Below are 13,814 nucleotides of genomic sequence, written 5' to 3'. Positions count from 1 at the left end.
GGCTGAGGCATAGGGAGAGATTTAATTAAGGAAGTGGAACAACTCAGAGAGGTAAGCCATCACTTTGGAAGAGACTCTGAATTTAAGAGGTTAAGGAATTTGAGAGAGCATCAACCTGGATGTTGAAGTCCCCCAGGGTAAGAGCAAGAGATGGAGAAGAGAAGAACAAAGTGAGTCAGGTGCTGAACTATTTAATAAGGAATTAATAATCCAGGATACAACAGCCACCATAATCATGAAAATGTTTGATATTGTGAACCTCTGAGGAGGAAAGGTTGATAAGGTGTTGAAGCGAACTGGAAATGGAAGCAGGCATTCCCCCTCCAAGACAATTGTGTTGGGCATGTAAATGTGACAATTCAGCTGGGGAAAGAGCAGAACCTGACTAAGGTGGGGATGGGAAGGAGGAAAAGGAGCCAAGTCTAATGAGGGTTAATAGATGGATGGGATGTGACAGAAGGAAGTCAGGATGAGAATTTCAAAGGAGCCAGTGGAAGGAGTAGACAATTTTAAAGTTTAAGATATAGATGGGAGAATGTTGAGGAGAGTGGAGTTTAGAAAACAGGAGATGGAGTTAGTTGTTTGTTTATTTGTTTGTTTGTTTTTTTAATTATTGAGTGATTGATTGGGATCAGCAAAAGTCTTTATTCTTGGTCTTTAGTGATAGAAGTCAAAGGAATGGACAAGTAGGATCTCCACGACCTCACCTCTTCATCTCCCGCCCAGAAGTGACCCTGGCTAGTCTCACTCCCCTAGTCCATCCTCCAATTCTCTGTATACACCAAATGATTGGGCCAGCACAGGATAGTGGGAAGGGCCATTTTCCAAGGGTATTTTTATAGAGTATTGTCCAATCGGTAATTAGTCTCAAGTGCTTGATTGTCCAACCTCAGTGCATTAACTCAAAAGTTTCAGCCCTTTACAATTGCTTAATAAAAAGCAAAAAAATTTAATATTTGTAAAAGCACTTAACACAGCACCTGACATGTAGTAAATGCTATATATGTGCTTATTTTCTTCCCTTCCCTTTAATTAGTTTTGGGTTTGAGTCAGGGGGACAAAAGCTTAGAGTTCTCATTGATAGTCATTGATAGTTGCAGAATTACTAAGATAAAGATTTGATTTATTTGGACCACAATAATTCAATTTGTTTAATTTTTATGGGAAGTATAAAAAAATGTGGATGGTAATCTGAATGTGATGGTGTGGATGTGATCTGAAAATCCTGGAATTCTTGTGCTTTGAAGAATTCTTATATTATTGATGTGTTGATACATATTATTTGCAAAACATATGCATGGTTAAGTGCAAATCAGTCTTGCCTCCATGTTTAATTCATTGTAGTCAGATTTTTAAATAGTTTCTCCAAGTTTTCATTTAATACAAAATGAATTTGTAAAGTAAGATTCAGTTTCTTGGGTGCTCTGTAATCCATATTGCCTTTTTTTCCCTAATGGGAAGTGTGAGGATTTCATTTGGATTCTACTTTTTCTTTCTTTCTTTTTTTTTTTTTTTTTTTTTTTTTTTTTTGTAAAGGACATTAAATTTTATTTATTATATTAAATATATCATTATATTATGCATATAATAACCTAATGTAGTATTAATTATTATAAATTAATATTTTAAAAGTTCTCACTATATGTATTAAGATAGCAAGTTGAAGGACCCCAGATGAAGAAACTCTAGCTAGGGTTTCTTTTGTTCAAAGAGCAGCAAGCAGTTTATAACAGCAGAGCCAGGACAAAGACCTCAGTATCACATTAGTGTGAATATGTTGCAGGATAAGTCAGTCTCCTAATAATTTCCTGAAGATAGAATAGTAATGATGACTTGAGACTAGGGAGATTCCATCCCCAGGGAACGGTGAGGAAGAAATAGATTATACTATGTAATTTTCTCTGATTGTCATTTTCATATATGTGAAATCAACATTAAGGGCTGCCTTGAAGGGGAAATATATATATTTTTAAAAGAGGCAACTGAGAATAGGAATCAGAGATTTGAGTAGAAAAGCACCTAGAGATCATCCATCTAGATCAATATCCTCAGTTTATAGATAAGAAAGTTGATGCCCAGAAACCTGAAATATGTTGTTTAGGGCTGCACAAGTAGAAGGATCAGGATTTGAATCCAGGTCTCTGATTTTAAGTCTAGCATCCTTTTCATTTCATGATAATCCTCCTAGGAAAGCAAAAGAGTGATGGGCCGTTGACTATAATCTCATTTTAGGTATGTAATCCTTGGATCATTAAAAATACATGCATTCATACACATGTATATATATGAATATGTGACTATATATAGGTGTGTGAATAAAACTTCCCTAAAACCATCTTTGACATACACTCAACTTTGACACTTAATAAATTCATTATAGTATTGTATCTCTTTTTTCTCTTTTTTTAAAAATTTATTTTATTATAGCTTTTTATTTACAAAACATATGCATGGGTAATTTTTCAACATTGACCCTTGCAAAACCTTCTGTTCCATATTGTCCTCTCCTTCCCCCCACCCCCTCCCCTAGGTGGCAGGTAGTCCAATATATGTTAAATATGTTAAAATATATGTTAAATCCAATATATGTATATATTTTTTTTCTTTTTTTTTTTTTTAATTTTAATTTTATTTTATAATTATAACTTTTTTTGACAGTACATATGCATGGGTTATTTTTTACAACATTATCCCTTGCACTTACTTCTATTCAGATTTTTTCCCTTCCTCCCCCAACCCCCTCCCCCAGATGGCAAGCAGTCTTATATATGTTAAATATATTACAGTATATTCTAGATACAATATATGTGTGTAGAACCGAAATTTTTGTTGCACAGGAAGAATTGGATTCAGAAGGTAAAAATAACAGTTTACACTCATTTCCCAGTGTTCCTTTTCTGGATGTAGTTGGTTCTGTCCATCATTAATCAATTGGAATTGGATTAGCTCTTCTCTATGTTGAAGAAATCCACTTCCATCAGCATACATCCTCGTACAGTATCATTGTTGAAGTGTATAATGATCTTCTGGTTCTGCTCATTTCACTCAGCATCAGTTGATGTAAGTCTCTCCAAGCCTCTCTGTATTTCTCCTGTTGGTCATTTCTTATAGAACAATAATATTCCATAACATTCATATACCATAGTTTACCCAACCATTCTCCAATTGATGGACATCCATTCATCTTCCAGCTTCTAGCCACTATGAAAAGGGCTGCCACAAACATTTTGGCACATACAGGTCCCTTTCCCTTCTTTAATAATTCCTTGGGGTATAAGCCCAGTAGTAGTATGGCTGGGTCAAAGGGTATGCACATTTTGATAATTTTTTGGGCATAATTCCAGATTGCTCTCCAGAATGGTTGGATTCTTTCACAACTCCACCAACAATGCATCAGTGTCCCAGTTTTCCCACAGCCCCTCCAACATTCATTGTTATTTGTTCCTGTCATCTTAGCCAATCTGACAGGTGTGTAATGATACCTCAGAGTTGTCTTAATTTGAATTTCTCTGATCAATAGTGATTTGGAACACTCTTTCATATGAGCGGAAATAGTTTTAATTTCATCATCTGAAAATTGTCTGTTCATATCCTTTGACCATTTATCAATTGGAGAATGGCTTGATTTCTTAATTCTCTGTATATTTTGGAGATGAGGCCTTTATCAGAACCTTTAACTGTAAAAATGTTTTCCCAATTTGTTAATTCCCTTCTAATCTTGTTTGCATTAGTTTTGTTTGTGCAGAAACTTTTTAATTTGGTGTAATCAAAATGTTCTATTTTGTGATCAATAATGGTCTCTAGTTCTCCCTTGGACACAAACTCCTTCCTCCTCCACAAGTCTGAGAGGTAAACCATCCCATGTTCCTCCAATTTATTTATGATTTCGTTCTTTATGGCTAAATCTTGGACCCATTTTGATCTAATCTTAGTATGTGGTGTTAAATGTGGGTCCATGCCTAGTTTCTGCCATACTAATTTCCAGTTTTCCCAGCAGTTTTTGTCAAATAATGAATTCTTATCCCAAAATTTGGGATCTTTGGGTTTGTCAAAGATTAGATTGCTATTTTTATTCACTATCTTGCCCTGTGAACCTAACCTATGCCACTGATCAACTAGTCTATTTCTTAGCCAATACCAAATGGTTTTGGTGACTGTTGCTTTATAATATAGCTTTAAATCAGGTACACTTAGACCACCTTCCTCTGACTTTTTTTTCATTAGTTCCCTTGCAATTCTCGACCTTTTATTCTTCCATATGAATTTTGTTGTTATTTTTTCTAGGTCATTAAAATAGTTTCTTGGGAGTCTGATTGGTATAGCACTAAATAAATAGATTAGTTTGGGGAGTATTGTCATCTTTATTATATTCGCTCGGCCTATCCAAGAACACTGAATGTCTTTCCAATTATTTAAATCTGACTTTATTTTTGTGGCAAGTGTTTTGTAATTTTGCTCATATAATTCCTGACTCTCCTTTGGTAGATATATTCCCAAATATTTTATACTATCGACTGTTATTTTGAATGGAATTTCTCTTTGTATCTCTTGCTGTTGGATTGTGTTGGTAATGTATAAAAATCCTGAGGATTTATGTGGATTTATTTTGTATCCTGCGACTTTCTAGTACTATATTGAATAGTAATGGTGATAGTGGGCAACCTTGTTTCACTCCTGATCTTACAGGGAAAGGTTCTAGTTTATCACCATTACATATGATGTTTACTGAAGGTTTTAAACATATGCTCCTTATTATTTTAAGGAATAGTCCATTTATTCCTATACTCTCAAGCGTTTTTAGTAGGAATGGATGTTGGATTTTATCAAATGCTTTTTCTGCATCTATTGAGATGATCATATGGTTTTTATTAATTTGATTATTAATATGGTCAATTATACTAATAGTTTTCCTAATATTAAACCAGCCCTGCATTCCTGGTATAAATCCCATTTGGTCATAGTGTATTATCCTGGGGATGATTTTCTGAAGTCTATTTGCTAATATCTTATTTAAGATTTTAGCATCAATATTCATTAAGGAAATTGGTCTATAGTTTTCTTTCTCAGTTTTCGATCTACCTGGTTTAGGTATCAGTACCATGTCTGTGTCATAGAAGGAATTTGGTAGGACTCCTTCAATCCCTATTTTTTCAAATAGTTTACATAGCATTGGAGTTAGTTGTTCTTTAAATGTTTGGTAGAAATCACCTGTAAATCCATCTGGTCCTGGGGACTTTTTCTTAGGAAGTTGGTCTATTTCTTTTTCTGAGATGGGACTATTTAGACTACTTACTTCTTCCTCTGTTAATCTGGGCAAGCTATATTTTTGAAGGTATTCTTCCATTTCATTTAAGTTATCGAATTTATCGGCATAAAGTTGAGCAAAGTAGCTCCTAACTATTGTTCTAATTTCCTGTTCATTAGTGGTGAGTTCACCCTTTTCATTTTCAAGACTATCAATTTGCTTTTTCTCTTTCCTTTTTTTAATCAGGTTTACTAAGGGTTTGTCTATTTTGTTGGTTTTTTCATAAAACCAACTCTTAGTTTTATTAATTAATTCAATAGTTTTTTTACTGTCAATTTTATTAATCTCACCTTTTATTTTTTGAATTTCAAGTTTTGTGTTTGTCTGGGGGTTTTTAATTTGTTCCTTTTCTAGCAATTTTAGTTGTAAGCCCAATTCGTTGGCCCTCTCTTTCTCTATTTTATGCAAGTAGGCCTGTAGAGATATAAAACTTCCCCTTATTACTGCTTTGGCTGTATCCCACACATTTTGATATGATGTCTCATTATTGTCATTTTCTTGGGTGAAGTTATTAATTATGTCTATGATTTGCTGTTTTACCCAATCATTCTTTAGTATAAGATTATTTAGTTTCCAATTATTTTTTGGTCTATTTTCCCCTGGCTTTTTATTAAATGTTATTTTGATTGCATTATGGTCTGAAAAGGATGCATTTACTATTTCTGCCTTACTGCATTTGATTTTGAGGTTTTTATGCCCTAGTATATGATCAATTTTTGTATAGGTTCCATGAACTGCTGAGAAGAAAGTATACTCCTTTCTGTCTCCATTTAGCTTTCGCCAAAGATCTATCATATCAAACTTTTCTAGTATTCTATTTACCTCTTTGACTTCTTTCTTATTTATTTTGTGGTTTGATTTATCTAATTCTGAGAGTGCAAGGTTGAGATCTCCCGCTATTATAGTTTTGCTATCTATTTCCTCTTGCAGCTCTCTTAATTTCTCTTTTAAGAATTTAGATGCTGCACCACTTGGTGCATACATGTTTAATATTGATACTGCTTCATTATTGATGCTACCCTTTAGCAAGATATAATGCCCTTCCTTATCTCTTTTAATTAGATCAATTTTTGTTTTTGCTTGATCTGAGATGTGGATGGCTACTCCTGCTTTTTTGGTTTTGCCTGAAGCATAATAGATTCTGCTCCACCCTTGTACTTTTAGTTTGAATGTCTCACCCTGTTTCAGGTGTGTTTCCTGTAAACAACATATAGTAGGATTCTGACTTTTAATCCAGTCTGCTAACTGCTTCCTCTTTATGAGGCAGTTTGCCCCATTCACATTTATGGTTAGAAGGACTAATTCTATATTGCTTGCCATCCTATTAACCCCTGCTTATGCTTTTCCCCTTTCCTTCCCTTTTACCCTCCTACCCAGTATTAAACTGGTGAACACCACTTGCTTTTCACAGCCCTCCCTTTTTAGGATCCCTCCCCCACCTTAAAGATCCTCCCCTTATTTTACCCCTTTTCCTCGAAATTACTGTATTCCCTTCCCCTTAGCTTACTCCTTCCCTTTCACTTTTCAATGAAGTGGAAGAAGTTTCACCATAAATCGAATATGTCTATTGATACATACTATGTTCATCTCCCTCCTTTCTTTCTCTCAGATATAATAGGTTACCTTTGCCTCTTCATGAGATGTAGTACCACCACTTTACACTTTTTTATGATATAATCTCCTTTCCACCTCTAGTTTCTAAGACAAATTGTACATATGTTCTTTACATATTTTTTGACAGAAGTATAGTTCTCAAGATTTCTTTTTACCTTTTTAGAAATCTCTTGAGTTCTGTATTTGAAGATCAAACCTTTTATGTAGGTCTGGTTTTTTCATCAAAAATAGATGGAATTCATTTATTTCGTTAAATGTCCGTCCATCTTCTTCTCTGGAAAACGATGCTCATTCTTGCTGGGTAAGTTATTCTTGGCTGCATACCAAGTTCCTTAGCTTTTCGGAATATCATGTTCCAGGCCCTTCGTTCTTTTAATGTGGATGCTGCTAGATCCTGGGTTATCCTTATTGTGGATCCTCCATATCTGAATTGGTTTTTTCTAGCAGCTTCCAATATCTTTTCCTTTGTCTAATGGTTCTTGAACTTGGCCACTATATTTCTTGGCGTTTTGATTTTAGGGTCCCTTTCAGTAGGTGATCGATGAATTTTTTCAATGTCTATTTTACCCTCTGTTTCTAGAATGTCTGGGCAGTTCTCTTTGATAATTTCCTCCTAAATGGTGTCCAAGCTCTTTTTTTCCTCCCATTTTTCAGGGAGTCCGATTATTCTCAAATTGTCTCTCCTGGATCTGGTTTCCAGGTCTGTTGTCTTTCTGGTAAGGTACTTGACATTCTTTTCAATTGTTTCATTTCTCTGGTTTTGCTTGACTACCTCTTGGTTTCTCCTTGAGTCATTCATTTCTACTTGTTCCAGTCTAATTTTCAATGATGTAGTTTCTTCACTCACTTTTTTTATATCTCTTTGTAATTGTCCAATTGAGTTTTTATCTTCTATGGAATTTTTTTCCATTTTATCCATTTTATTTTTTAGAGAGCTGATTTCTTTTTCCAGCTCACTAATCCTGTTTTCCTTGGAGTTGTTTACCTTTTCCAGCTCACTAATCTTGTTTCTCAATGATTTGATTTCTTTATCCACTCTGTCTTTGAATGCATGGGATGACTTCTCCAGGCTCTCTTGCCAAGCTTCCCTTTCCTTTTCCCATTTCTCTTCCAGCTCTCTTGTGAGAGCCTTTTTGATTTCCTCTATGAGGTTCTTTTGTATTGAGGAGCAGCTTATATCCCTCCCAGGGGATACATCTGGGGACAGTCTGTTCCTAGTCTCCTCAGCATTTGAAGTCTGCTCCCTCTCCACACAGAAGCTGTCAATGGTTAGAGCCCTTTTGAATTTTTTGTTCATTTTGTCAGAGTAGGAATCAAAGAAAACAAACTGACAAGAGAAACAATTGGTCTGTTTTGCGGGGGAAGGGGCTGGATGGTATTAATGAGCTTCCTCTACAGACTGGGGGTAGGGCAGCAGAGAGGCACTAACAGAACAGCGATGACTGTACTGAGTCTGCGCTCTGAGGCTCTGAGAATGCACCGAGTCAGTCCAGGTGGGGGTTGGGGGTGGCCGGGCTCTGAGAGACACTGGCTTTCTAGGGTTTTAATCTTCACCTCCTGAGTTTACACCCTCTCCGCCGCTCCTGGCTTGCTGCCAAGACGGAGCATCCACACTGGGGCAAAAGCCCTTTCACAGAAACGGCAGAGATCACACCCCTCCCCCTCCGGTCTGAGCTGTGTGAGCTCCCTGTCTCACTCTGGCTGCCTGCCCTCAGTCTGCGCCCAGTCTGATTGACCCTCCCCCGAGCAAACACAGACCTTTTCTGGCGACTTTCAAGGATGTCTTCTCTTGGTGATATTTTGTGGATTTCTTTCTGGGTCAAACATTAAGTCAGAGGCTTGTCATGAAGTAAGTTCTGAGAGAAAACGAGGAGCTTAAGCAGCTGTCTGCCTCCGCGCCGCCATCTTGGCCGGAAGTCTGTATATATTTTTATACAGTTATCTTGCTGCACAGGAAAAATCAGACCTAGAAAGAAAAAAAAACCTGAGAAGGAAAAATTAACAGAAAGAGTGAAAGTGCTATATTGTGGTCCACACTCAGTTCCCATTGTCCTCTCTCTGGGTATAGATGGCTCACTTCATTACTGAACAATTGGAACTGGTTTGAGTCATCTCATTGTTGAAGAGACCCACGTCCATCAGAATTGATCATCTTCTTGTTGCCGTGTATAATAATCTCTTGGTTCTGCTCATTTCACTTAGCTGGATGCTACTTTTTCTAAAAATGATGAAATTCTTGTGGCATAGATGAAGTAAGTGAAGTTCAATCCTGATTCCAATTTACTTGCAGCAAGAGGCATGGATAAGATTAAACTCAGATGTACTTGGAAGTGAAATGCATTTATTTTGTAAAGTTAACACAAAATCTCCCATTTTAGTTTCAAAACATAATGTAAACTTACTAGTTGTGTGAGCCTGGGCTTAACTCCACTTAACCCCAATTGCCTCATCTTCCCCCCAAAAATGTAACAAAATAAAGCAAAGCAAAACAACAATATGTAAGAGTACCATAGTGTCTAGAATGGTAGTTCTTAAATAATTTATGATTAGGTATTCTTTGTCATGGAGACTCAGAGCACACTGAACATTTAAGTTGGTTTGAAAAAAAGGGTTCCCAAGTAATTTCGTGTGTACACTAATCACCTAGGCTTTGAGATTGTTTCTCTTCTCTCTCTCATCTGCCCTCCCCCATTTTCTCTAAAGCATTGACCACCTCAATCATTACCTTTTTCTTTCTAAACTTCAGTCTCTTACTTCCTATTTTCTTCCATACTGCCTTCAAAGATGCTTCTTTTCAGGCTTCTTACCTACTCATTGAACTGGACCTACCCCTTCCCAAGTTACCAAATAATCATTTAGTTGCCAGATCTCATGAGCTTTGTTTCATCCTTCAGCATTAGACCCTGCTGACACTCTTCTCATGTTTTTGGTCTTTACTGACACCTCTCCTGACTCCTCCTGTTACCTGCCTAACCATTTCTCATTCTCACTTGCTAGTGATATTGGAACAGACTTGACAAGGAAGAATAAGAAATAATAGAATTCAGTGACCCATAAATTGAAAAAACAGATTGCCTAGGAAAGAACCCTCTGCTTGGTAAGAACTGCTAGGGAAAAAAAAATTTAGAAAAGATGTCTATTTTTATATATATATATATATATATATATATATATTTAATTTTATAATTATAAAAAATTTTTTGACAGTACATATGCATGAGTAATTTTTTTTTTTATAACATTATCCCTTGTATTCATTTTTCCAAATTTTCCCCTCCCTCCCTCTACTCTCTCCCCTAGATGACAGGCAATCCCATACATATTAAATGTGTTACAGTATAACCTAGATACAATATATGTGTGTGTAAATCCAATTTTCTTGTTGCACATTAAGAATTGGATTCTGAAGGTAAAAGTAACCTGGGTAGAAAAACAGTAGTGCTAACAGTTTACATTCAATTCCCAGTGTTCCTTCTCTGGGTGTAATTGTTTCTGTCCATCATTGATCAACTGGAAGTAAGTTGGATCTTCTTTATGCTGAAGATATCCACTTCCATCAGAATACATCTTCATATAGTATTGTTGTTGAAGTGTATAGTGATCTTCTGGTTCTGCTCATTTCACTCAGCATCAGTTCATGTATGTCTCCCAAACCTCTCTGTATTCATCCTGCTGGTCATTTCTTACAGAGCAATAATATTCCATAACCTTCATATACCATAATTTACCCAACCATTCTCCAATTGATGGACATCCATTCATCTTCCAGTTTCTAGCCGCTACAAAAAGAGCTGCCGCAAACATTTTGGCACATACAGGTCCTTTTCCCTTCTTTAGTATTTCTTTGGGATATAAGCCCAGTAGTAGCACTGCTGGATCAAAGGGTATGCACAGTTTGATAACTTTTTGGGCATAGTTCCAGATTGCTCTCCAGAATGGCCAGAGTCTTTCACAACTCCACCAACAATGCATCAGTGTCCCAGTTTTCTCACATCCCCTCCAACATTCATCATTATTTGTTCCTGTCATCTTAGCCAATCTAACAGGTGTGTAGTGGTATCTCAGAGTTGTCTTAATTTGCATTTTTCTGATCATAAGTGATTTGGAATACTCTTTCATATGAGTGGATATAGTTTTGACTTCATCTGAAAATTGTCTGTTCATATCCTTTGACCATTTATCAATTGGGGAATGGATTGATTTTTAAAAAACCTTTAATACAGTAAAATATTTATAGCTGGTGGAATGGGAGGTTAGTTGCATAGAAATGGAAACAGCAAATAGGGAAATAGCTAATCAAATTGTAGTATATAAACCTAATGGGATATTAATGTGCTGTAATGTACAACAGATATGAGTACAGAGAAATATAGAAAGATTTATGTGAACTGATACAAAGTAGAGTTATAGAGCGAAGAAAACAGTATAGTTGGTGACTGCAGTGTTATGGGGAAAACAGCGTCTTTGAATCAATTGAAAATAAATATTTCAGAATTATATGGAACAGTATGGCTCCAAAAAGGGGATATGTGAAATCGTTTTCCTGCCTGTTTGCAGTGATGAAGGTCCAAGGTGTAGTATTTCAAATAGCATCGGGTTTTTTGGTTTGGTTTTGGTTTGGTTTGTGGGTTGTTTGTTTGTTTGTTTTTGATATGTTGATCTATTTTGTCTGAGTTTTTCTCTTCCTCTATTTAAAAAAAAAAAAAAAATATATATATATATATATATATAGTCTCCTTTTAAGAGGAGACTCCCTGGGAGATGAGAAAAGGAGGAATACAAAAGGAAATCTAGATGATATAAAAATAAAAGCTATCTTTAAAAAAGTTACAGATTAAGAGGAAGAAAGGATTTTTTCATTAAAAAAAAAAGATTATTATACTTTTAACTTTTATCAGCTGAAAAACCTTAGACACTCAAAGATGTCTAGGACCTCACAATGATCTTTTTGCTTAAATTAGGCCATGACTCCAGAAAATAGGATAAATTTTGTAATGTAGTGGTGGCTTGGTGCAACACTTAGTTTTCTTTATGTGTGAGAAAACTATATGAGGTTCTTCTTATCTCTGTGTCTGGAATAAAAAAAAAAAAATTCATTTGTCTAGACATGGAAAATGCTGTGTGAGATTGTTGGTATCATCTTGACAATTTTTAAGAACTGAAGTTTGACATGGAAAATTCTCCCTTATTTGTGTATTGCATTTCAATGTGATAGGAAGATAATATATAAAAAGAAGTCAATTTCTTCTTAGAAGTGCTACCTCAAAATAAAAATGAGTAAATATTTCATACTAAGTCCCAAACATTGTAAAGGCTCCCAGGTTTCTCATTCACATATACCTGCGTTCCACTTGGTTTTCTGATATTGCATGAATACTCACCCAAAATATTTTCATCATTACCACTGCCTTTTCCATGTTGTCATATTTAGAGTGCTGAGGCTGGATGACATACAGCCTTGAGGTTATTTCTTAGTACTCCTATATTCACTCAAACATTGCAGATCCTTAAACTTTCCCTTGTGGCTACAGTAGGGATGGGAGAGTCTGACAGGAAACCTCTATGAAAGAGTTTATTTTTCCCTCTCATCCCTGTATTGTCCCAAGTTTTCAACCATGATAATCTTGGGAGGTAGCCAATAGAGGTATTATTAGCTATCATCATCATTATCATTATTATTACTCTTATTAACTTCACATTAAGGATGTGGCATGGAGTATATATATATATTCATGGTTTAAGTACCAGCTTCTCAAAATTAGAAACAAAACTTGCTGCAAGGTGACAAATTTTTGTCCACATCAGTTCATAGAAAATATATATTATGTATGGGTGTATGAGATACTCGCACTGACAGTCACAGACTTTTGAAATATTGTAGAAATACAGATGAAGAAACTATGGTTCAGAAAGAGGTTAAGTGGCTTGCTAATTTTTACACAATAAATTTTTAAAATTCAAGTTTTTTAAATCTGCATTAAGGAATTTTGAATATTTAAAACTATTTTCTTCCAGAAAACTGAAGACTGGGAGAAAAAGAAGACTGAAGCAGATATGGAGGAATATATATGGGAGAAAAGCCGCTCAGAAAAAAAATATCCTGAAGATTCTTCTCCAAATTAAAGCTTCAGAAAAAACTGCTGGAGTCACACAGGAAGACCTTCTTCGTTCTGAAGAAGTTGAGAATTATAAAAAATCTGTTGTTGCACTTAAAAATGAAGGTGATACTAAAAATAACCTTTCTCATTATAAAGAAGCAGTAAAGAAGCTATTGAAATTGATATGACTGTGATGTTTGGGGGCAGAACTCTTGATCATAATTTGTTGTGAAATATTGGATAGTTTGATCTCTTGATGTGTACAAAATTTTAAATAATATATTAGAAGTCACTTTTATTCTAGAGTTAGAATTACTTCATAATTTTAAAGATTTCAACACTTATCTAATTTTTAACATCCTTTAATTAATAATTAAAAGTGAAATTGTTATCCTTTAATGTTAACTGATTTTTTTTCATTACATCAAACTTTGCAGATTACATTCCCTGTCCCTTAATATGATGTATGCTTATTTTTAATGTGTATTTTTTTAGACTGAAAGCGTTGCCTCTGTTAGTATTAAGCTTAGAATCCATATTTTAAAATGTTTCAGTTGTTTCTTGCAAATGCCCCCCCCCCCAAAAAAAAAAAAAGAATGAGAGATTTGTTGAATCCAATCCAGATTTCAGGACTTAAGTATTTCTGACAGAGGAATAGAAAAATTCCAAAACAATTGATGGTAAGTTTAACATAAAATGAAGATTTAAGTTGGCAAGCTCCAGTTTATGTAATAATGATCCTGTATTATGACACTGTGCCAAAAGGGGAAGAAAAAACCAGCACTGTATTATATTCC

General features: G+C 35.2%; 1 protein-coding gene across 1 annotated transcript in view; it reads left to right on the top strand.

Annotated features, from left to right (window-relative positions):
- The window catches only part of MRPS35 (mitochondrial ribosomal protein S35), a 63,408-nt gene extending 49,992 nt beyond the window's left edge, over positions 1-13,416 (top strand). Inside the window, 2 exon segments of the mRNA XM_074270670.1 lie at positions 12,935-13,009; positions 13,011-13,416. Of these exon segments, the coding sequence (XP_074126771.1) occupies positions 12,935-13,009; positions 13,011-13,205 (270 nt within the window). The 3' untranslated portion in view covers positions 13,206-13,416.
- The last annotated feature ends 398 nt before the right edge of the window (positions 13,417-13,814 follow it).

This window comes from Sminthopsis crassicaudata, chromosome 5 (genome assembly GCF_048593235.1).
Source record: "Sminthopsis crassicaudata isolate SCR6 chromosome 5, ASM4859323v1, whole genome shotgun sequence".
In the NCBI taxonomy this organism is placed as follows: Eukaryota; Metazoa; Chordata; class Mammalia; order Dasyuromorphia; family Dasyuridae; genus Sminthopsis; species Sminthopsis crassicaudata.
The sequence above is the reverse complement of the archived record's forward strand: the minus strand, read 5'-3'. Positions and strand labels throughout refer to the sequence as shown.